Source organism: Perognathus longimembris, chromosome 8 (assembly GCF_023159225.1).
Source record: "Perognathus longimembris pacificus isolate PPM17 chromosome 8, ASM2315922v1, whole genome shotgun sequence".
NCBI classification, from domain to species: domain Eukaryota; kingdom Metazoa; phylum Chordata; class Mammalia; order Rodentia; family Heteromyidae; genus Perognathus; species Perognathus longimembris.
In genome coordinates, this window is record NC_063168.1 from 19,341,345 (window position 1) to 19,366,959 (window position 25,615).

General features: G+C 39.7%; 1 protein-coding gene across 1 annotated transcript; it reads left to right on the forward strand.

The window, feature by feature from the left end:
* Positions 1 to 4,153: 4,153 nt before the first annotated feature.
* Mdh1 (malate dehydrogenase 1) lies at positions 4,154 to 20,475 on the forward strand. The gene is made up of 9 exons (XM_048352605.1): positions 4,154 to 4,308; positions 9,761 to 9,859; positions 11,087 to 11,183; positions 12,337 to 12,512; positions 14,735 to 14,857; positions 17,799 to 17,975; positions 18,872 to 18,985; positions 19,474 to 19,563; positions 20,127 to 20,475. Exons 1-9 carry the CDS (start codon positions 4,306 to 4,308, stop codon positions 20,250 to 20,252), a joined length of 1,005 nt encoding a protein of 334 aa, XP_048208562.1. The 5' UTR covers positions 4,154 to 4,305; the 3' UTR covers positions 20,253 to 20,475.
* Positions 20,476 to 25,615: the final 5,140 nt, after the last annotated feature.

The following is a 25,615-nucleotide window of genomic DNA, read 5'->3' on the forward strand; positions in this document are numbered from 1 at the left end:
AAGAAATGAAAAAAAAATACACATACACACATGCTAAATATGTTGGGATGTGTTTAAATATATAGATATAAAATTATTAAAAATAAAAATAAAATTGTCTTCAATTTAGTTACAATTTTAAATTAAATTATAAGCACTTTTTTACTATGGCCAAATTTAATTTGAGGATTGCAGTGAATGTGACTTTTTTTTATTTTAGGGTATTAGAGTTTGAACACAGGGCCTTGAGTTTGGTAGGCACATGATCTATCACTTAAGCCATGATCCAACACTTTTTGCTTTAGTTGCTTTTTCAGCTAAGGGCTCATGTTTTTCTCTAGGGCTACTCTGTCCTGTGAGCCTCTGATTTATGTCTCCTGCATTGCTGGGATTACAGGTATGAGTCATATGCCAGAAACAATCCTTTTAAAAATACTACACATTTATTTTAAAAATTACTTGAGAATATTTTAAGACATAATCCATATGTCATCTAAACTGATCAAATAATTTCAAAGAATTTGACTTTATTCTTGTTTTAAAAAGTGACTCATGGGCTGGGGATATGGCCTAGTGGCAAGAGCGCTTGCCTCGTATACTTGAAGCCCTGGGTTCGATTCCCCAGCACCACATATACAGAAAATGGCCAGAAGTGGCGCTGTGACTCAAGTGGCAGAGTGCTAGCCTTGAGCAAGAAGAAGCCAGGGACAGTACTCAGGCCCTGAGTCTAAGGCCCAGGACTGGCCAAAAAAAAAAAAGCGACTCATGCCTCTAATCTGAGCTGCTCAGGAGGCCAAGATCGGAGGAATGAGGTTCAAAAGCCAGCCCCAACAGAATAGTTCATGACACTCCAACTTAGTCAATAGATGGGCAACTGCCTGCTATTCCAGTTACAGGGGAAGCACAAACATGGGGAACAGTATCACACACCTGTCATCCCCAAATTCACAGGGAAGCACATGTAGGAGGACCTCAGCCCAAGCATAAAGCAAGAGCCTACCTTGAAAATAGCCAAGACTAAAAGGGGACAGAGGCATGGTTCAAGTGGTAGATCACCTGTCTTAGTAAGCAAGTGAGAGACTCTGAGTTCAATGCCCAGGCTGCCAAAAAGGAGAGGAAAAAAAAATCACATATGAGAGTTAGACGTGTGGCTTAAGAGAAGTGCATCTGCCTTCCAAGTGCATGAATGTAGATCTGTTGCATATACAAGCTAGGCTCCTCTCTCAACCATGTAAACCTGCCACTTTATTCCAAGCCTCTACATGGGGCATATCGCCTTCCACCTACTAAAGAATGAGGCAGGATCATGGACTTGCTAGGATACTCAAGAGCAGCCGACAGATACCACTCAGAATCACCCAGGAAATGACTATTCCTAAGGATGTGAGCTTGCTGATGGTAACTTCAGCTAAGATTCAAGACAGTGTCATACTCCTAAACATTCTTTTTAATCACAAGGAGACAATAGATGTGTGTTGTTCCAAAATGAAAATAATTGGGTAATAATTGGGTAATAATTGGGTAAGGCAAGAATCATTTTTTTTCCTTTCCTCTAACAGGACCCTTGCTGCAAGGTAAGTATTACAGAAGTTTCATTTACAGAAGGAAACCAAGGGTAAAAGGAAACCTTTTTCCTCCCATGAAGAGATACTGCTCCTTTTCCTGTTCTGCATCACATCTTGTTTCTCCTACGTCTAGCAGTGCTGTGCAAACAGAACTTTCTGTGATAAGTGTATTGTTACATATGTCCTTGCTGTGAATAGTATGACTGGGGGACTGAGTTTTAAATTTGAATTAACCTAAATTGAAATTGCTACATGGGACTAGGAGCTATATAGTATTTGACAATGCAGCTCCAGAGCCTTGATTTTGTCCCTTGTTTCTTCTGTTTTTAAATCAGGAAGCTGAAGTATGGGTGTATGTATGTTTTCTTGCTGCCATCCAAACATCACCTCCAACGTTGCAAATTGAGTTCTACCTACCTACCTTGTGCCTAGCACAGGTGTGCACATTGCTTCATGCAGGCACCATTTCTTTTTAAAGCCCTGGCACCCCTGAGTTAACTATTAGTAACCAGGTCACTTTCACTATCTGTATTCCATGCTATCCAGTGCGCCTAAAAGTCAGCAATTATATCATTTTCATATCTGAATCTCTGGAGCTTAACAGAGTGCCACAGTTACTCTTGTGCTCCCCTGGGCAATGTATTAAATCAACAGTCCCAGTCCTTCATTATTTCACAGTTTGGAGTCTTTGTTGGTACTGGGGTTTGAAGTCAGGGTTAGAACTGGCTAAGGAGGCATTCTATCACTTGGACCACAGCCTCAGCCCTTTTTTTTTTTTTTTTTTTTTTTTTGCTTTTCTTTTCTTTCTTTTTTTTTTTTCAGATAGGGTCTCTCTTCTTTGCGCAGGCCCTATCTTAGGCTGCAGTCCTTCTACTTTTGCCACCCATATAGCTAGAATTATAGCTGTGAAACACTGCCTGTTTTTGTTACACTGGGGTGCTGGCCTCAAACCAACAATCCTGAGATCCACTTCCTAAGTAGCTGGCATTATAGGCCACCACAGAGCCACCACACTGGGCCACTTGCAAATATGTAATTTCACCCTCAACCAATATCATGGAAGAAGGCTGGCCGTGCTATTTGTATCAAAGGCTGTGTGATATGTCTATACATATAGTTGTTCAGTAGAAAATGCTCTAATAACAGTAGAGCTTTTTCTTATTAGAAAAAACAATTACTTAAGCATACCTTGAAACTCAGAACTAGCAACAAACTTGATAGTTTGTAACACAGAGGTAGCTTTTCTAGTCAATGCAACTCATGAATGCGTTCACTTGGGGACCCAGTGTAGACACTATATAGGCACTCTCATGTAAAGATATACAACCTTGGAAGGACCGAGAAGGCACAACCAATTATACAAGAGGAAAACAGGCAAAGTATGTTCCCTGACAGACAATTGAATAACGAGATTCGACATTATCACTCAAGTATGATAAACGCCACTGAAAAATCAAGGACGAAAGTAAGGCATTGTATTTCTTCCCCCAATATATAGTCAGTCTTCCAAAAAGGAAAACAAACAAACAAAAGCAACAAAAAAGCAGGAAGAGACGACCTGGCGTTCCTAGTATTCGAGAAAATCCAAATGTTAGAGCAGTTACTTCAATTACCACATTTGATTCATATTCATTCTATATTGCCCCAGAGCATCGTCACACTTCTCCACACGCAACAGCTTTCAGAGATCATTCATTTTAAATGAAAACTTTAGTTGTTTTTACCAGCTGACATTCTGCCTGAAACAACCAGTGTCTCCCAGTCAGTTGCCTCTCTTTCTTGGCATGCACGTTTGGAAGACATCAAGCGCCGAGATGTTTTCAGGGGCACTCTAGAACCCAGCTGCCTCCCCCACACCCGCGGCACACCAAGGCACCCGCGGCTTGAGCCTGGCGGCACCTGCAGCGGAGCGGCTGCACGGGCCGAGCACAACCGCGTGACCGACCCTGAGGAGAAAAGTTTGGCCTCACCTGTGTCCGAAGTGGGGAAGACGCGAGGCCCAGGTGGCCTGGAGGAGGGGCCCCGCCAACACTCTCCCAGTCCTCCGACAGTGCCACACACACGTGGCGCTACGAACGCGAGGAGCTGCCCCAGCGAGTCGCGCGCCCCTTCTCGAGAGTCTAGAAGCCGCCGCTACCGCCTTCGCTCAGGTGCTGGTGCCGCGTCGCCTAGCAACGGGAGAAGCCGTAGCGTCTTCCCGACCCAGCCGTTCCCTCCGCCCTTCACAAGCGTGCACAATGTTTTTAAAAGGTTTTGTTTCCGGGTCGGGCCGGCTTGACGTAGCGGAAGATCTCTTGGCTTCCCACGCTCTGCATCAGAGCTGAATAATCTCGGCGGCGCGCGTGAAGGTGATGTCGCTCAGGGATCTGTCTTGTCCTCTTTCAAGTTACACACGCCTTCTCTCCCGCCAATTGCTGAACGCCAACAGGCAATCTTTCCCCTCCCGGACCCAAAGCATCCGCTTGTGGTTGTCCTCCAATCAGAGGCTCATCTTCGGGGACTACTTTGCAATATCTGATGGGCGTAAGGAGAAAGGCGTGATTATACGTCGTACTTTCGGGAAATGTAGTTCAACCTTGAGGAAATACCTTGGCGTCTGAGCCGCCGAAACTACACTTCCCGGGGGCCCTCTCGGCAGGGAGCCGAACCTTTTCTAGCGAGCACCACACAAGTCTTCCCCGAGTCGGTTCCGCCGTAAAGGTGACCTGACTACCAGAGCCTCCTTTGGCAGGTGCAGAACTTGTCGGCGCAATTCGTAATCATGGTAAGTGTGGGCCCCGGGCTTCTGCAGCGCCTCTGGCTTCGTACCTTTTACTGGGGCTTCTTGTGCTTGGAGAGCTATTGAAAGGCCCCAGTAGTGCAAGGCCGTTGCCTTTCGCGCCTTTTGTAAAGCATCTTCTGGGAACTGTCGCAGTAACCTAGTAATCGGGAGGAGATTGATTTTCCCCTGGGGAGTTGTTCGAAGGCCTCTGGAGAAATCCGTTGCCTTGGAGAAGTGTAGTCGCGAGCCTGCTGCCAGGTCAAGGGACCAGTGATGAGACCCGATTGTCTCCTAAGGGCGATGGAGGATTTCATAAGAACGTGGAGGTTTGATGGGAGGGGAAACTTGTATTCTAATCTTGTATTCTAATTTTTTTCTTTCTTAAGTCATTGTGTTATTAAGAGCTTTTGTCACACAGCCCTTGAAAGCAAAAGCCCAGGGCCGTTAAGGTACTGCTTACTCACCTTGCAGGAGACAGGTCTCCGCCATATCTGGTTTCACTAAATGTTATTTAATCCCGTTCATTGAACTCCTTTCCCATTGCCGGAGACACGTTAGCCTCACAAGCCAAATAAACTAGTGCAGATATTCCTTACTGTTGCCTGTTTTATGAATTCTGGAAGCACCACTTGTAGCGAACTAAACCATCTTGTGGTTGAAGGTCTGGATCTAGATCTCCATATTTTGTCCCTGCTGTAGCGCGGAAGGCAACCGGGAGCTCTGACGTAGGAATAATCTGTGCAGTTTGAAGGTGACATTTGTCACCAGACTGGGAGAATTACTTCAGTGGTCGTACTTATATCCAGAGACATTTCTCTTCTTTATCTCAAAATACTAAAATGAGTGAGGACTGTAAAAAAAAAAAAAATGTTTTCATGAACTGGAAATGTCCCAGAACCTGAAAAAAATAAAACCCATGTTTTCAAGGCAAAGGCATTACGCGCTCAACCTTTATAAAGGACTGAAAGGGGACAATATTATTTCATGGTAATTGTTTCCTACTTATTTGTCAGATAAATAGTCATTTAAATTTTAGTTGCAGTGGTTTCTGTCCTTATCTTAAAAAACAACAACTTATTATCAGAAAACCTACGACTATAACTTTAGAAGTGGATGCAACCTTTAAAAGAACATCTTGACAAACATGCTCACTTGAACTATTAAAATTAAGTTTATTGAGACCCAGAGAAAATGAATTTGCTCAAGGTCACACAAGGTTTGTACCAAGGATGCCACATACAATATTGTTACGTGCTTATCAAATCATTGTGAAATTTTACTTTTAGTAGCTGACGTTCTGGATGAAGATACAAGTTCATTATGATGCAGACAGGAACTCACTTTTCACTGAACATAGATATCTATTGCCCTTCTTCCTTGTAACTCAGAATATTAGAATTCAGAAATTTGAGTGGCATTTGGAGATTTCATTGAATCTTAAATTGTAGCCTGGTGAGGTCAAATGATTTTCCCCAAATCACAGATCTGGTGGCTTGATTCTGTGTTGTTTCCACAAAGTAGAACAGCCAATCCTAACCCCTGAAATGCACCTGGTAACACAGAAATGGTCCATGTGTAAGAATGCTGTCAGTTTACTGCCTCACATGACTCAGAAGTTTCTGACCTCTTCAGAAGAATATGTGAAGAAAATCACTGATTTCTTAGAAGAGAGCCACCAAGAAGCCTGACAAGGTAGTGTGTGCCTGTAATCCCAGCACGTGGCAGGAGGACCAAGAATTTGAAGCCAGCTTGGACTAAAAAGACCTATTTTCAAAAAAGGAAAGCCTTTTTGTAAACCAGTCTGAAGCAGTGTGTAGTGGAAGGGATTCTTTGCTTGTGTTCATAAAGAATAACTGCACAAAAAGCTATGAAAGAATCTGACACTGCTTATCATTTGTATTACAGAAATACATGTAAATTAGAAAGGAATATGTGCATTTTTCTGTGGAATAACAGAAGACACACTTAAATTCTAGTTTTGCAATTGAGACTTTAGCACATTCTCCAGATAGAACCCTGCATCTGCAGGAAGGTCATTAGTCCCCTGCCAAGAGCAAAGACATTCCTTCTTGGATTTTGGCAGACTGCCCAGAATCTGAGCAAAGAATAGAAACCTGCATTGGCACTGAAACATTGTGAGAAGTCAGTAGGACTCCCACCGTCCTGCTTTTCAATTGCTGTATTTCAGAAAAGGACCAAATATGTGCTTCCTTACCTATTTCATCCTCAAACATTCAGTTACTAACTAGACTTTATATTATCCATAACAAGATAGAATTGCCTACCTGAGAAAATCTGTCCAGAAACATGGAAAGCAACTGCTGAGATTGAATTAGTTGTTCATTAGTTGGCCACAGCCTCTTCACTAAGGACTGTGAACACATTTTTTAGAAGCTAAAAATGAACCAAAATTGACTATTCTGGCCATCTACTTGACTTTCTGGGAGATTAAGCTGATAAATGGTGTCCTTTCCCACTCATTCTTTTCTAAGCCTTCTTTCATTCACCACTATAGTTTTAGTTGATCACTGATAGGAGAGTGTAAATATGAGCCAATGGCATATTCTCAAGAGTAACAAACATGTAAAAATTCAGGCTGTAAGAATCCTTAAAAGGAAAATTCTTTGATGACAGAAACTATAATTGCAACAGCTCTCTCAATCTAACAAACCCTGTTTGTTAAGTAGCTGCTATTAAATCCATTTCATTATGACGAAACAATAGAGAGAGATTTAGTAATTTACCCAACATCAGAAAACTAATGAAGTGCGGAGCCCAGACTTGAGGCCAGGTTTGGCAGAGGCCATCTCTGATTGCTTGCTACTTTATACTGCCTCTAGTACTGTTTTAGACAATTGGCTTATCCTCTCTAAATCACTTGGTCCACAGATAAATTCCTTAGCTTAAATTATTACCAAGCACATGCTAGGAATTCAATTGTGTACTGTTTAATAAGTGAGTTAAATACTATCAATTAGAACTCTACCATTAGAAATGGTGCCATAGTTTTGCTTACTGTAGCTGAAACTATGGTCCTTCAATTTCCAACCTTCTCAATATAAATATGAATGAAATAAAATACCTTTAAATTTTTTTAATGTATATCCATATGTTCCTAAATGATGCTTAAACATTTTAATCATTTGGTAGCAATATGCACAAGATCCAGTTATTTCAAAAGTAAATACTTAGGCTCCAACTAATGTTCCAGGTATTTCAGTTACTTAAGAATATAAAGAAAGGAGTTTTCTTTAAAGTCATTAAGTAGCCCATATATATACTAAAGGAGAAGAAAAGAATAATTTCTTTATTCCCTTTTTCTCATCTTCCCTACTTGGCTTCAAGGGCAGTAGCTGAAAAATATGCATAGGGCATTAAAGGTCTCTCTGTAAGTTGTAATAACTCTTAGTAATGATAGATCAAAACATAAATATTGTGGAGGTTTATATAATAGAAAATATTCATACATAGTAACAGTGTTCTTCATAAATCTAGGAATATGAAATTAATAGTTAAAATTGGCTATTTTATAATGTTAATCACATTTTGCATATTCAGAGATATGAAAACCTGGGGTGAAAGTTGGGGGGGGGGGGGGAAGAGACCCAGGAGTTCATATAGAAACTTTGTTCATAATTTTCTGGGATTTTCTCTATTCCCATGCTGGATGGCATATCTGAAGAAGAAATGCATGAACACTCAACCATAATCAAATTTACTTCTCTTTGTAACAGTTGACACTTTGCTGAGATTTTTTTTTCATCTTGATAGCTACAATAAATATCACGGTGCTGCCTTCTGAGCTTGGATTTAGAGAGTTTACTGGCACCTTCCTTCAAGGTCATCCATCTTCTCTCCAGCTCAGGGGATGACTCATCTGGAGAATTCTAAATAAAACTTGTGTCTCCAGTCAGTTCCATGGACCATTTCTTATACAGATAGGGATGGGGGTGACAGACTAGAAAAACATGTTGAACTGCAATCCTCAGATCTCAGCCTCCTAAGTAGCTAGGATTACAGGCATGGTGCCTGGCTCTTTCAGTGCATCTTTTTTTTTTTTTTTCTTTTTCTTTTTTTTTTTTTGCTGATCCTGGGGTTTGAACTCAGGGCATGGGCTCTGTCCTTGAACCTCTCTGTGTTCAAAGCTAGCATTCTACCACTTGAGCCACAGCACCACTACTAGCTTTTTCTGTTTATGTGGTACTGGAAAAGGAATAGTTCATGTTCTGTTTGTTTTGTTTTGTGTGGTTTTTTTTTTTTAATTCGCTGAGCTTAAGCTAACCTATTTGTTAATGACTTAAGGCCATTGCTTTGAATATTATTTTATTCAAAGTCTGTTCCAGCCTATAAAACTACTTTCTGTTGTAAGTATAGTGTTCTTTGTATGGCTTCATACCCCCTTTAAAATTAATTTTTCTCAAAAAAGTTTTCCTTTGGAATCTGATGTTAACTGTCACTGCATGTTACTATTATCATTATTGCTATTAAATACTAAAATTCATTATAATCCAGATGTTCTCATTTTCTTGAAGAATAATAGTTTTCCTCTTCTAGGTGGTTAATGTTGTTGCACCATGATTGTTTTATTAAAACATCTTGGCTTAATGTAAATGGAAAGTCTTAATCATGGTTACTCTGTCCTTGTGTGAAAGAGTCTAGTGAGCAGGTGCACGTGGGGATTTGCATAATAAGGATTTGTGAAGTTCTTCTAGGTTTGTAACTCACAATCATTGCAAAGCCTATTTTAGTAGTAAAATACCCCCCCATGGGTAAGATTGTATCAGTAAATACAAAGTACCATTTTCACTATATTGTGCAATTAACTAAATATGCAGACAAAAGATACATGTTTTGTTTATTTGTATCTACTATATTGAGTGGAACAAGTAGTTATAAAGAGAATAAAAGGTTACATTCACTTTTTCTTTTGGTGCTAGGAATTGCTAAAGCACTGAGCTACAGCTCTAGGTTCTTTGAGATAGATCTCTCTACTTTAGCCTTAGTCTGGCCTATAACCCCATATGTGTGTGACCCAGGATGGCCTTGAACTGGTGATCCTCCTGAGTCTGTCTCCCAAGTGCTAGGATTGTAAGTGTGTATGTGTGTGCATGTGCTTGTGTGTGCATATGTGTGCATGTGTGCACCAGTTTGGGGAACTGAATTCATAGCCTAGGTTCTGTCCTTGAGCTTTTTTCCTCGAGGTTAGCATTCTGTCACTTGAGCCATAACTCTACCTCTGGCATTTTTCTGGTTAATATGGAGATAACCACACACACTTTCCTCCTTGGCCTTGATCCTCAGTTCTCAGCTTCCTGAGTTGCTAGGGTTATGGGTGTGAGCCACTGGACCTGGCTTATTTTCACTTTGAATATACGTTTGCCTTGTTAAAATCCTAATCATAGCTTTCTTAAAATAGTACTTTTAATAAGATGTGAATGAATCTTTTTCATTACAGTCTGAACCAATCAGAGTCCTTGTGACTGGTGCAGCTGGTCAAATCGCATATTCACTGTTATACAGTATCGGAAATGGATCCATCTTTGGTAAAGACCAGGTAGGGGCATCTTTATTGCAATAAGAATGTTGTTAGTAAAAACCCTGTATTTAATTGCACACAAATTCATGGTGCAGGAATGAGTGGTCCAGTTGACTACAATAGACAGTTTGCTATAAATGGAAACCGGCAATGTGTTTATATGCATCCCTCCAGGCATTGCAAATAATCTGCTAATGTAGTTAACTTGGTGAAACCAGCAGGTGACAGTCACTGATATTACTGATGACAGTGACTTCTGGGGACATTAATGAATTAGCATGTCCTTATTCACAAATGGTCTTTTGAACCAAAAATAGTCAAATAGAAAATCTGCTACCCAGCAGGAAACAGACATCCCCAATTCTAGCAAATCTGACTAATATGCACTACTATTCATTCATTCTTGCTCTTGCTTTATAGAGATAGGTGAATTTTTCCTTCATGTCAGATATTATACATAGCTATCCACGAACTTCAATGGTTGATTTATATTAATAAGAGCAAGCTATTGGCATCTTACTTCACATTGATGTTTCTTTCACAAAGTCCTCAGTAAAATAATTCCTTTCACTGCATCTTTCTTTTTTTGTTGTTGTTGTTGTTCAATCATGGAGCTTGAACTCAGCCTGGGCGCTGTCCTTGAGCCTCTTTGTGATCACAGCTAGCCTTCTACCACTTGAGCCACAGCACCACTTCTGATTTTTGAGTGGTTAATTGGAGATAATAGTCTCACAGGGACTTTTCTGCCAGGTTACTTTGAACTGCGATCCTCAGATCTCAGCCTCCGAAGTATCTAGGATTACAGGCATGGTGCCCGGGCTCTTTCACTGCTTTTTTTTTTTTTTTTCTTCTGATCCTGGGGTTTGAACTCAGGGCCTGGGCTCTGTCCTTGAGCCTCTCTGTGCTCAAAGCTAGCATTCTACCACTTGAGCCACAGCGCCACTTCTGGCTTTTTCTGTTTATTTGGTACTGAGGAATTGAACGCAGGCTTCATCCATGCTAGGCAAGCACTCTACCACTAAGCCACATTCCCAGGCCCTTCACTGCATCTTTTAACAAAACATTACTGGTTTTGTAGTACTCCTTTTGCAGAAGCTGTATAGTATTACCTACCTGAGCTCCTAGAACAGTGATTGTGACTAATGAATGAAATTATAGATATGTAAACAAACTATGTAAAAGAACTTTTTTTCTGAGTAAAAGACCTAACCTACACTGACAGATACTGTCCTTGTTATTTGGCAGCCTATAATTCTTGTGCTGTTGGATATTACTCCCATGATGGGTGTTCTGGAAGGTGTCCTAATGGAACTGCAAGACTGTGCCCTTCCTCTCTTGAGAGGTAAGGTGGGGAAAGGGTTTCATAGTATTTTATACCTGCCAAAAAATAGATTTGAAATTTTTGTCAAAGACTGAATTATAAACTATTTCATGAAGATATTTTTGTTTCTTTAATCACAAGTACATTTAAATAAATAGGGGCAAAAGTTCATGTCAAGTAAAGGACTTCTTTTTCCTCAATGTTTATATATAACCTATTATACTGATTAGGTATAATATTAACTAGGGATTGCCAATATTGTGGCTAATACTAATAGTAATGCTAATAGTAATAGAAACCCAGTGCTAATGCTGACAGTAACAGAAACTCAATTCCGAAGGATGTCCTTCAGAGCCATACACAACCCCAGACATTAGCAATTCCATTATATGTGGTCCCATCCCACCTATCTGCCATCAGGTTGTGACATAGTGGAAAGTGGCCCAATCATAAACTATGTCATTTGATAAAAATCCATAGGCTTTCAGATAAATGCCTTTGAGAATCATTGAACTACTACTCATATGTAAGACCAAAGACTTAAATTTGATTGAAAAGTTAGTTCAAATATCATACCAGATTTTGATTTAATTTGACTATTATTAAATTGACAATGTATCATAGTAATTGAACTCTGGTCTCTGGACTGACTTAGGCTGGAATTACAGCCTTATATCATAGTGACTAGCTCAGCTGCTTAAACTTAATTTTCTTCATCTATAAATTAAGTTTGATTATAATATACATCTTTTAGCATTATCTCTGGTATATTCCTCAATAAACATTTGCTATTTTCAATTCATGACTGATATCTTAAACCTTAAGGCAATTGTAATTTAAAAGGCTAATTAGTTGCTCCTTTATGTTATCTGTAGTAATATGTACAAAGTACGTGTTGCATCAAAAATTATTATATTAAAGTTTGCATTTTATATATAGCTGTGGATAATGAATTTTCAAAATCAAGTTAATTATTGAAATAAGAAATGAAAAATAAATGTTGCCGTTTCTGCTGGTTAAATTTCAGTCCTGAAAGGGAATATCAGCCTCCCAATGTAAAAGTAAAAGTTGGCTATTCTGTCAAAGCACAAATGAGGAGATTCAGTATAACAATGAAAACTTCACATGTGGGTATTTAATAAGTAGCTTTGCATGTTGTCTGCTGTATCCACAGATGTCATCGCAACAGACAAAGAAGATGTTGCCTTCAAAGATCTGGATGTTGCTGTCCTCGTGGGCTCCATGCCAAGAAGGGAGGGCATGGAGAGGAAAGATTTACTGAAAGCAAATGTGAAAATCTTCAAAGTCCAGGGTGCAGCCTTGGATAAGTATGCTAAGAAATCAGTGAAGGTGACTAATACCATATTTAAATGGGGATTTTAGTTATTTGTACTTTGAAACTTCTGCTTTCAGTGTTTAGGTGAAAAAATTGTCTTTGGGTTTTTGATTTTGTGCAATGATAGTAAATACAGACACAGAGTTTTGCTTGATAAAGTCTCTCAGGATCTCCTTTTTTGTAGTATAGAAATCCATATGCAGGGCTGGGAATATGGTCTAGTGGTAGTACAGTGCTCGACTCATATACATGAAGCCCTGGATTCGATTCCTCAGCACCACTTATATAGAAAAATCCAGAAGTGGCGCTGTGGCTCAAGAGGTAGAGTGTTAGCCTTGAGCAAAAAGAAGGCAGGGACAGTGCTCAGGCCCTGAGTTCAAGGCCCAGGACTGGCAAAAAAGAAGAAGAAATTGAATCATTATGACTTCCTGTTCTGTCTCTTTGTGTTCAAGATGTTTTCATTTGGTTCTAAATTTTTCTTAATTCTACAAAACACTGCCTTTTACCAATGAAGTAACTGTTAACTAGAACTGAATTATTGCATTAAAAATCTTTCTATCAATGACTTGTTAAAAAAGTATAAGAAAATGTCTTTGTTTTAAAAAGATAATTTTCAAGTTGGCAATTATAATGTTCTATCTCTGATACTTCACAGATTTCTAAATTTTTTTGTTTCCTGTAGGCGTCACTTTAAATAGTTAGCTTTTATTTCCTATCATTAAAAAAATTTAGTAGAGGGGCTGGGAATATGGCCTAGTGGCAAGAGTGCTTGCCTCATATACATGAGGCCCTGGGTTCGATTCCTCAGCACCACATATACAGAAAATGGCCAGAAGTGGTGCTGTGGCTCAAGTAGCAGAGTGCTAGCCTTGAGCAAAAAAGAAGCCAGGGACAGTGCTCAGGCCCTGAGTTCACCGCCTAGGACTGGCCAAAAAAAAAAAAAAAAAAAGAATTTAGTAGAAATGAGTTGAGTTAGAAAAGCACAGATTTCTTGGTAAGATTACAAGATCATTCATACTGCTGGGCTCTAGGCTCCAGACTGACTGGCTTTGTAGTTCTGCTGCTAATGTGCTTGTTGAGGGACAAGTATCAATGCCATTATAATATTTAGGGGTACTGAAATATATTAGCTGTTATGTGTCTGTGAGCAGGTGGGAATGGAAGAGAGAGAAGAGGAAAAGGAGAGAGAAAAGAGAAAGGGAAAGGGAAAAGAAGAGGGATGGAGCAAATTGGTGAACCTGGATAAAGGAGAGAGTCTGGAGTCCATGTTTAAAATATGCTTCCATTTTTTCTATAAATTGGACAATATTTCAAAATAAGGTTTTAAAAGTTATTTTCTTAAAGATTCTCATAACTTTCCCTATGCCTTTGGTTCATTGTTTTTTTTTGTTTTTGTTTTTGTTTTTGTTTTTTTTGGCCAGTCCTAGGCCGTGAACTCAGGGCCTGAGCACTGTCCCTGTCTTCTTTTTTGCTCAAGGCTAGCACTGCCACTTGAGCCACAGCGCCACTTCTGGCCATTTTCTGTATATGTGGTGCTGAGGAATCGAACCCAGGGCCTCATGTATACGAGGCAAGCACTCTTGCCACTAGGCCATATCCCCAGCCCCTTTGGTTCATTGTTGACTAAACCTCCACAAAACAAAAAAAAATAGCCTAAAATATTTTTTTCCTAAAAATTAATGGTTAGGTAGTTTGTGAGATGAGATAATTAGTAATCTGTACTTGAGAAATGGTCCAGCTATTGCTAAGGATTAGACACGTTTAAGAAACGCTTCTACTTCATAGATACAAATTGTTGTCACCAACTCAAAAATAAGGAAAAAGTTTTTGAATGACTTGACTTAGATTACTTGCTTTTTGTAGCTAAGTAGATAGATGGATAAATGTTGTATCTCCAGCACAAAAGCAAAATAGACATATGCCTTAAGTCTTAGCCCTGTCCAAGTGACTGCCATTTTTAACAGTGGGTTTCTCAAAGACATGTTTTGAGTAATACCAAACACTAACAAACCAAAAAAGAAAAAGGGGAAAAAATGGTTTTTAGAAAGGAAGACCAAAATCCCCTTAAAACTCCAATGGTGGTTCTATATGTTTGGCTCAAACAAACTCCAGTGGTGGTTCTATATATCTGGGTTAGATAAACTTGATATGCAAGCTGTTAGTCCTTGCTAGCAAAATTCTAAGATAAAAGTGTTAACTATACAGCCTATAAACCTGTGCCTCCCATGCATTGTAGGTCATCGTTGTGGGAAACCCAGCCAATACCAACTGTCTGACAGCTGCCAAGTCAGCTCCATCCATCCCCAAGGAGAACTTCAGCTGCCTGACTCGCTTGGACCACAACCGAGCTAAATCTCAAGTAAGAAAAAGGCCTTTGAAACCAGGAGTTTCTGCTTTCAAACCTTTTCTTCCCTTGAAATAAGTTGTGTTTATTAGGAAGATTTTTGTTTATGATTAAATTTGTTAGAGAGACTTTAAATGTGTTATTTTAAGGATAAGAGCCATCTTTCCTACTGAATTTTATCTTCAACTATATTTCAGTTACAAACTACAATTAAATGAACTTGCTAATGTTCTTTAGGCACAGCAGCTAAAAATGAGTTGCTAGTACAAATAATTCACATAGCACATTGTTTAGTTTAATTTTGTCATCTATGTAGAAGATTATAACATAAAGGAGTTTTGTATGTTGTGTGATTCTGCTTCATTTTTATTTCCCTTCAGCTAAGCAATCCCAATCAGGAACTAAACTTCATTTGCTAATTGCCTTATCCCTTTGAGCTTTAAATAAACATGCCAACGAGTTAATGACTGGGAGATTAACAATAAATTTTCAAAAAATTAAAAACCAAGTCAGTCACCTGGGCTAGTTTCTTAGGCATTCTCAGATCTAGTGGTTCTGGCACTCTGGAAGTCATGAGAAAGTTGAAACTCTGAGACAACCCTGCTTTCTTTTCCCCCCATCTTTACTGGCCACCACTCTTCATCCTTAGCTCATCATAGCTTCTATCCAATGGCAGCTTAATTTAGTTTCAAGAGAGCTATGTTTTTAACCAGAAGATAAGGCTGAAGTTGAAAAACTGCTGTCTTAAACCGAGACTTTATCCTTCAGCCCTGGAACAACAAGTGAAAGAAAAAAGGAATTTACACTTAGGAGGGATACGTGTCTGAAGTTGAAAAGAGCCACATCTTAGGAAAATACTCCTCTCATCATTCTAGTTAATTTAGAAGATTATTGAATAATAAATGTAAGACGTATGCTAGGCCCTAACGGCTCAGGCCTGTAATTGTAGCTACTCCGGAGGCTGAGATCTGAGGATCAAGGTTCAAAGCTAGCCTGGGCAGAAAAGTCTAGAGACTCTTATTTCCAATTAATCACAGAAAAAGCTGGAAGTGGCACAATAGCTCAAGTGGTAGAGTGCTAGCCTTGAGCAAAGGAACTTAGGAACAATGCCCAGGCTGAGAGTTTAAGATCCAGGATAGGCAAAAAAAAAAAAAAGATTTAAATATTAAATATTGTCTGAGAGGTTTGGGGCTGTAGGCAGATTCTGGTGGCTAGAAAGTAACAAAAGTATAGAAACAGAAGATTTAACCATTGTGGGAGAATTATAAGAATAAGGAGAGGTACTATATATGTGGTCTACTTGTAGCCAGGCAGTTATGTGACTTAGTTCTTGCAGGAAGAAAGGTAAAATGAAATCACTGGCAAACCTCCTCCTTTGTTGTTTTCTCTGACTTGTTGGTAGAAGCAGATGCTGGAAATGTCTGTTGCTGTTTCTCAATGGCACTTTGTCCCAGTTCCTCAAGAATTTTCTTTGTGGGAGTAAAAGTCATGAATGAGCTAAGAGGAAAGAGGCTGTCCTGTCAAACTTTGGCTATCACTTTTGGCACACATTCTTTGTGATTAACAGGCAAATGGATAGGCACTGTTTCAGCATGTCAGTCCAGCTTTTAGGAAGTTTTGGAAGACATGGTTTCCTCTTCTTATTGATGTCACTTATCCAGTGAGAAAATAACAAACCCTTAGATATTTTTTTGTACATGGAGAATAACTAGTCTTATATAACTGTTTTGAAACTCGGGTCTTAGCTCTCTGCAGCACACCGCTGGGTATTTGCAAACCAGAGCTGAATAATTGACAGTGCTGCCAGCTAGTTGGTATTAGGGAAAAGAAACTCACTGGGGCTGGAGAATTAGCCAACTTTCAACAGATCTATATGCAAACCTGAAAATGTCTCAGAAAGCAAAAGACTATTATTTATCCTGGATAACAGACTAGCTCTGACATTAAGATATTCAGAAATAACATCTGCTGGGTGCAACATACCTGGACTTGGCTGTCCAAATAAAATTGGATTAGCTCAAAAGATAAAGAAACTAGTCAACACATTTGAAGGAAGTTAGAGGAACCATGGAGGCTTGGAGGGAGAGAGTGAGGCAATTTGTCTTCACTGTACTTAGGAACAGTTGAAGCTGACATTCAAGGGGGTTAGAGGTTCTTAAGTTCTTAGTAAAAACAGATCTGGGGTTACTTGCCCGATGTATAAATATAAATACAGATATTGATAAAATATATGAATATTTTTTAATATTTCACATTTTACTCTAGAACCTTATTATTATAAAATAATGAAATGTTAGACTATTTTTTGTCATTTAAGGTAAGTGAGGCTAAGTGCCGGTCTTCATCAGATTTGGTATGCTGAAATCATTTTGACTTAGAATATTTTCAACTTGTGATGGGTTTGTTGGAGTGTTATCATCATAAGCAGGGTGTGTATATCTAACCTTTATCCTTCAGTTTCCTAATCTATAAAATGGGAGAGTCATGTGTTGATAATTCAAGTCCCTTGAAACTCTAAAATTTCATATTTAGGATTACCTGAAAAATAATTTGTATCTGGTTTATCATAAAAAATTTCATCTAGATAGTGAGAATGTACCTAAAATACATGACTGCTCAGAGGTGCTAAGGGAACATCTCCGTGTAAGTATTGACAACAAAAGAAAGATTACATTTATGTATTCAAGAAATATTAATTGATGTTTTATATTTGTTAAATTTAACTACACTAATAATTACAAATTGTGGGATACTCCCTGCCTTTGGAGTTCATAGTTGTTAATGCCACTAAGTTATTTAGAAAAATGCTAAACAGTAGAAAACCAATCATTTTAACCTGTGTCCTCTGGAAGTTTCAAAAGCTTTCTATCTTTACTTAAGGGCCTTAGTAAAATAGGTAACATTTTGAAAATAAGAATCATTTGTTTAAGTAGTATGTTTGCTTCAATTCAACCAGATTGCTCTTAAAGTTGGTGTGTCCTCTGATGATGTAAAGAATGTCATTATCTGGGGAAACCATTCCTCCACTCAGTATCCGGATGTCTGCCATGCCAAGGTGAAATTGCACGGAAAGGAAGTTGGTGTGTATGAAGCTCTGAAAGATGACAGCTGGCTCAAGGGAGAATTCATTACGGTAAGAAGTCTTAAGAGGGCTGGGAAGGTGGCCTAGTAGTAGAGTGCATGCCTAGCATGCATGAAGCCCTGGGTTCGATTCCTCAGCACCACATACACAGAAAAAGCCAGAAGTGCCACTGTGGCTCAAGTGGTAGAGTGCTAGCCTTGAGCAAAAGGAAGCTCAGGGACAGTGCCCAGGCCCTGAGTTCAAGCCCCAGGACTGGCAAAAAAAAAGTCTTAAGAACTCTTACAAGTCATACCACACAGCTGACTGTCTCTGAAGGGAAGAGGCGAAACCTCAAAGACTAATGTCTTTCCAAGTTGTTCTGATAGCTACATTCTTTATTTCATTATCCTACAAAGCCAGTTGTGATCTACTCTGATCTTAACTGTTATATAGCAATTAAAGTCGATAGTAAAATGGAGAAAAAACTGAATCATTTGGTATACCAAGACCTATTTCTTCATATTTAATGTGATAAAGGTTCTATAGAAATTTGTTTTGGTGTTTTTTGTTTTCCAAGAAGATGCACGTCAGTCTGGGAATGTGGCCTAGTGGTAGAGCGTTTGCCTAGCCTGCATAAAGACCTGGGTTCAATTCCTCTGTACCACATATATAGAAAAAGCCAGAAGTGGTGCTGTGGCTCAAGTGGTGGAGTGCTAGCCTTGAGCAAAAAGAAGCCAGGGACAGTGCACAGGCCTTAGTTCAAAGCCCCAGGACTGGCAAAAAAAAAAAAAAAAAAGATGTGCATATGACTGAATTAGGTTCATATGCTCAATACTGGATGGTTGAATGATTGTGCAAAGAACATATTAAGCTAGAGTTGCAGCCTTTTACCCGAGGGTAAACTTGGAACTGATGAGAATATTGTTATGGTCAAATAACACTGCTATCTCTACCTGCCCTCATGTCAGAATGTGCAGCAGCGTGGCGCTGCCGTCATCAAGGCTCGGAAACTGTCCAGTGCCATGTCTGCTGCAAAGGCCATCGGTGACCACATCAGAGACATCTGGTTTGGAACCCCGGAGGTAAGGACCCCAATTTGCACAGGCCACTCCTTTTTTTTATTCCCTGGTGGTGTAATAGATTGGCCTTAGCAGTTAAGCCAAGTAGGTTCATTTTCCAACTCAGCTGTCTATAGTTAAGTAACCTCAGGAAACTCATTTAACTTTGCTAAGCCAATGTCATCCATTACGTGACAGTTATCACACAGGATTGTGCAGGTTAAATGAGATTGTATTTAGAAAGCCATTTTTCTTCGTAAAACCAATATTGGACCAGACTTTCCTTACGTGTAAAATAAAGATGATACTTCTTTGGCCTTCCTGACATCTAATTTGGAACAGTTGAATATGATAATGTCTATAAAATTAATTTGTCATGAAAAGGCATGGTACTGATGAAGTGCCTTAGATACACAGTTAAGGAAGTCACCTGGTTTTCTTTTGTTATTTTATATGTCAGTGGTTGTAAAAAGTAATCACTGTGCCTCAAGAAAATGCAAAATATTTTTCAGGGGGAGTTTGTGTCTATGGGTGTTATCTCTGATGGCAACTCCTATGGTATTCCTGATGATCTTCTCTACTCATTCCCTGTTGTAATCAAGGTAAGGGTGGGTTTTTGGGGGGAGGTATTTGGATGGTGTTTGGAGGTGGAGAAGCCACTCCTGTGAGAAAGTAGTCACTTTTTTTCCCCTCAGAAATGGTATAATTTGGGATAAAATGGTTTTTAAAAAATTCTCAGCTTTAAAATTTTATACACCACAATTTCAAGTTGAGATGACTAGAAAGGAAACTCTATTCCCACTAGACACATTATATTATTATACCTCTAGTATCAGATACCAACAAATAATATCTATCGCATTTCCAAATGAAGCAATGGTACTCATCACTGTTATTCTTTGTTTAAAACAAGCTTGTATGCTTTTTTTGTTTGTTTGACATTGGGTGGATTTTAAATTCAAGTATTGACTTTTATCAGAATCATCTGTGCTAATTAAGTGTTGGGTTCTGGGCTGGGATTATGCTCAGTAGTTTCTGATTACCTCTTTAGAATCAGACTTTAAAACAGCAACAAACAGCCACAAATTCCAAGTAGATTGTTGCCTGCTGACAGATCAATCTTAGTTTCATTATAAATCTCTTACTTGCAATTTTTTTCAAACAGAATAAGACCTGGAAGTTTGTTGAAGGTCTCCCGATTAATGATTTCTCACGTGAAAAGATGGATCTTACTGCAAAAGAACTGACAGAAGAAAAGGAAACTGCCTTTGAGTTCCTTTCCTCAGCATGACTAGGCCATCATTTTGATGTGAATAAATACCCAAAAGCTGAGGAATCTAAATGTCGTCTTTGACTCTAGTGCAAAATAACAATAATGCTGTACTTAAAGTACTTGTGAAAAAAAAAACCCAAGCATTTTAAAGATTGTGTGTTTAGTGGTACAGATTTGCAAGCGAACGTCTACAATCATGCTGTTATAGCTACATTCAAAATAAAAATATATATTCGCGTGAGAGTGACTCAGACTCTTAATTTCTAGCTAATATTTAGTTTAGTGTTTTTTTCTTTCAGAAAACAAACTTGCTTGTGTCCTAGCTTGCCTAAAGGTTTGTGATTTATTTTTAATTCTGGAAAAAAGTAATAAAGTTTGAAAATGTCCTGAAGTAAAACATAAACATGTTTAAATAGGATAGGAAATCCTTCTGTGATAATGAATCAATATAGTTTTTCAATTATTGACATTAGGAAGACACTTAATTTTTAAAGCCTTCAAGATTCATGATTTTCGGAAAATTTGATTTTAAAATTAGCAGTTAACTAAGTTGCAGATAACAGTTTTCTGTCATTGGATAAAATTAGAATAGTCATTTTCATAATAGAAAAATGATAGCAATAAGTCTTCCTCTATTTCTCTGTAGCAGAATAATGAATCATTTACATTTCATAAGCAATAAATATCACAGAAGGCTGAGAATATGGCTTAATGGTAGAGTGCTTGCCTAGCATGCATGAAGCCCTGGGTTCGATACACAGAAAAAGCCAGAAGTGGCACAGTGGCTCAAGTGGTAGAGCACTAGCCTTGAGCAAAAAACGCTCAGGGACAGCACCCAGGCCCTGAGTTCAAGCCCCAGGACTGGCGATAGATAGATAGATAGATATCACAGAAGTTTTTGTAGTGTTAATGTTTGTAGTCTAAGCTTATTTCTAGAAACACAGTGTTAAATAGTCCTTTGTTTTCTATGGGAACAGGATGCATTGTCTTTTCATTCTTCTTTTCTTTGTCCATTGTGAGGCTTGAACTCAGGGCTTGGGCGCTGTCCCTGAGCTTTTATTTTTTTGCTCAAGGTTAGCACTCTACCACTTTGAGCCAAAGCTCCACTTGTGGTTTTTGAGTGGTTAATTAAAGATAAGAGTCTCAAAGATGTTTCCTATCTGGGTTGGCTATGAAACATGATCCTCAGAACTCAGCCTCCTGAGTGGCTAGGATTACAAGAATAAGCCAACAGCACCTGTCTTTTCATTCTTGTGCTTATTGCATTGCCAAAACATAATAGACATTTGTACCATAGATCTCTCAGGGCCTACTATAATAGTCCTCATGGATGCACAAATACTTGCTGATTAGATTTGTTTGTTGTTGTTGTTTTTTTTTTTTTTTTTTTTTTTTTTTTTTTTTTTTTTTGGCCAGTCCTGGGCCTTGGACTCAGGGCCTGAGCACTGTCCCTGGTCTCTTCCTGCTCAAGGCCAGCACTCTGCCACCTGAGCTACAGCGCCCCTTCTGGCCATTTTCCATATATGTGGTGCTGGGGAATCGAACTGAGAGCTTCATGTGTAGGAGGCAAGCACTCTTGCCACTAGGCTATATTCCCAGCCCCTAGATTTGTTATTTAAAATTACCTATATCAGACTAATTCTAGCTACTCAGGAGAATATTAATCAATAGGGTTCTATTAATTAGAAACATAGGAAAATATTAGAGATAGAGGGTATGGATGTATTAAAGTTACTGGAGAGATCTAGATTACCTGTAGCCTGTTCCTCCTGCATGATTCCCTGTCTCTGCTTTTCTCTGCTCAGAGTGCTTTTCTCTGTTTTTGTCTAATGTATAGGTAGCTATTATCTGTTCACTGACTACAAGAACCTCTCTGTCCTCGTACTAGTTCTTAGCACTACTTCTTCAGAATTCAACCATGAGATAAGGCTTGGAGTATTAAGCTGCGTGTGATTTCTTAGTAAGCAGTACTCCCAGAAGAACCCTCGAAAGAGGAGGAAGAGCAGGGGTGGGAGAGGGGAGGAAAGCAAGCCCTGGTGTATGGAATCAAAAATGGATCTGGGCTCAGTAAGTTAGGAAAGTCCTGAAACCAAGGAGCCTGGCACTGATGGTAATTTCTAATCACCTCCTACTAGTTCTACTAGTTCTGCAAGTAAAGGTCTCAGAGCCCAAGAAACAGTCCTCTGGAAAGAACCATAGTTGCTAGGTATTGGAAGTACTGTAAAAGAAAACCCATGGGGTGGGAGCTGAGTGCTAAAGGGGAATCTGGCCAAAGCACCATTATTCACAGTATTATCACCCTTGAGTCTTATTTGCTTTTAGTGAGAGTTAGATGAACTGTTATTTTATGATTAAATGGAGAGGGTATGGTTGGAGCTCAGAACATGGTACCCCACAGTGCTTCAGCTGTCCAGAAGAATCTTCTCTCCTACTATCTCTCACCGATCCTGTTTTCTCCTAAGAATGGTTACAGAAATAAGAATTCTCTCCAAGGTGAGTCATACAAACAACTACTCCCCCTCCCCTCCCCCCCCACATACCCCAAAGCAAACCATGAAACTTATAAAGGTTACTCTCTCCCTTGCATTTGAAGATCCTCTTTATAACAAACAGGTCCTACCCCATGTTTTGGGAGACAGAAAGGGATAGAATGAGTACTTAGGACAAGAAGACTATGAACAAAGAGGCAGGACTTGCTGGGTCCATTCCTATTACTAGATCATATCTTGTCCAATCACATTTCTGCAAGACTATGCATTCTTCACTGAACCTAAACATGAAAACAAGGAGACTTCACTGCTTTGGAATCTGCAGTCTGAAGGCTCCTGTATCACTAAAACTTTGATTAAATTTATCTGGATTTTTGGCCTTTTTATTATTAGAGTGTCAGACATGACCTTTTAAATAGAATGGAAAAGTATCATAACTTTGCTGGGAAGTTTCCAGAAAAAAGTTTCTCACTGTTAATATGCCCTTGTTCAATTATTTATTCAAAAGGGAAATGTATCTATGCAATGCACTGTGCTGTCCCAGGACAGTGATTAATTCTAGCATCATCGAACATGCATAAATTACAGTAAGGTCTTTGGAGGAAATAGTGCAATCTGAAGAAGATAGTAGGGGTGACAATCTATTTAGATAGAGATGGTTTTAAGTCTGTCTGAGGAGTTAAGAACTAAATACGAATGGAGTGGTGTTGGGGTTCACCCTTGGCCTTGAGGGGGAAGGGCATTGGAGAGCGTACCCCAGACGCCGCCCTTCCCCCAGCTCTGGGGAATGCGGAAGCAGGCCACATTTCTCTGGGTCTGGAACCAGAAGAACCGGCTTTGGGAACAGCCCCCCAAACTTGTGCCCCCATGTCTCGCGGGTTTTCACCCCTGGCGTGGTGCTTTCCAAGTGACCTTAGCTCATGAGGGGGTCCTATGGCAAGCTCGCAAGCCTATCAGTGTTCTGGCCTATCACCCTTCTCTAGTCCCTTCCTACCATTAGCCTTTGCCCGGCCCTAATAAATCAGATTGCTCACGAAGCCTCTCCGAGATCCACGCCCGCCTGGCTTTCTTCACGGGTAAGGAGGTGGGTAAAGCGATCTCGTAAGGCCCGGTGCACCTGAGGTCTTTCCTGAGCCCCCCACTCCACCCTGGCCTTACCTGCGGGTCGGGTGACCAGGGGAGAGGGTGAGAAAGGGAGCTGTTAGAAGCATAGCTGAGCCTGAATCCCCGCCCCAGGGGAGGCGACCCGAGCCCGGCAGAGTGGAGGACTTATTTCCCTTGTTGCTGTTGGAAACTGCCGCCTTCTACAGCTATGATGGGGAGCAAGGCAATGGATGAGACTGGACCACAAAACCGGTTTGGGGGTACCTCTGTTCCTCACACCAGCGAAAGAGGGCCAAGGTCCCTTGAATAGAGCCTTTATTGATCATCAAACGGGTGTACATGCAGGATGCAAGGTAGCAGCCTCTTAAAAGTTACTAACACCAGAATGGGGGGAAGAATCCTAGGAATTGTTGACCTCCTATAAACAGGAGGTGAAGGGGAGCAGCAAACAAACACATTTGGAATAGGCCCCTAGGGAAATTTGGATCCTGAATAGTTCACCCCTAGGGTGGAATCTGTGGTCTTTGAAATGCTAGAAGCAGTAGATCTTTCTCAGGCCACTCTCAGCCTTCTCAGAGTCGGAGACTGGCGTTCCAATTCTCTTTGGCAGACCTCATGGCTCCACACTTACAGATTCTCACATGTTGCCAAGGGAATAATAAACGGAAAAGCCCTGAAGCTGGACAAGCTTTTCCTGTTGCTTGAAAGAAAAGACTAGTAGAGTCCCATAGCAAATGGGAGGTGAGATAAAGGTGTTCAAAATAGAATTAAGAAGACAATAGCTAGTGGCCCCTCATCTGAGCCTCATAAAGATTAGATACCTTTTTAGCAAGCAAAAATAAGTCTAATGTTCACATGTGAATCATTTATCTTTTATGCCTTATAATAAATATTTTTTAAAAACATCCATTTGAAAATTCTATCTTGAGTGGAAGAAGCCATCTCTGCTGCATTAAAATGAAAAAAGTTATTTTAACACTACATTAAAAAAAAAAGATTTCTTCAAAGTATAAGCCCTACTCAGTGACTCACACTTGTAATCCTAGCTATTCGGGAGGACTGTGATTCAAGTTCATGAGCTCTCATTTCAGCCAAGGGAGAAAAACCAGGTGCACTGATATCTCCCTGTAATCCCAAGGAAACAAAAGTAGGGTTGCATTCCAAGAAGGGCATAGGAGAGATCCTATTCAAAAAATAGCAGAGCATGAAGGCAGGGGACCTGGCTCAGGTAACAGTGCACCAAGCAAGCACACAAGGCCCAGATTTCAAACCCCAGTCCCATTCCCCACAAAATGTACATAATGACTATGTAGAAAGAGCTAAATGAAAGTATAACCTATAAAAGTATTTTTGAAGCTGGAGTAAATCTTTGAAATTATCTAATAATACTTTGGCAGTTTTTGTAAATAATTTAGCTAATGACAAGGAAATGTAAAGTTTTGCTTGATGCTATTCTCCAACATTCCTGAAAGTAAAAATAAAGCTGGAATAAGTTGCAGAAAAGGTTAGCTTAAAAATGGATAAAACAGGACTTTGCACTATTCAGTGCAGCCATACTAGAGAGGAACTTGGGGAACAGTGTTCTCAGGCCCTGTTTTTCTGGTACTGACAAATGCTTCAGGCTTCTATAGGAAAGGAACAAATAAAGGGTCAAGAAGCATGCTGTCGGGCTGGGGATATGGCCTAGTGGCAAGAGTGCCTGCCTCATATACATGAGGCCCTGGGTTTGATTCCCCAGCACCACATATACAGAAAATGGCCAGAAGTGGCGCTGTGGCTCAAGTGGCA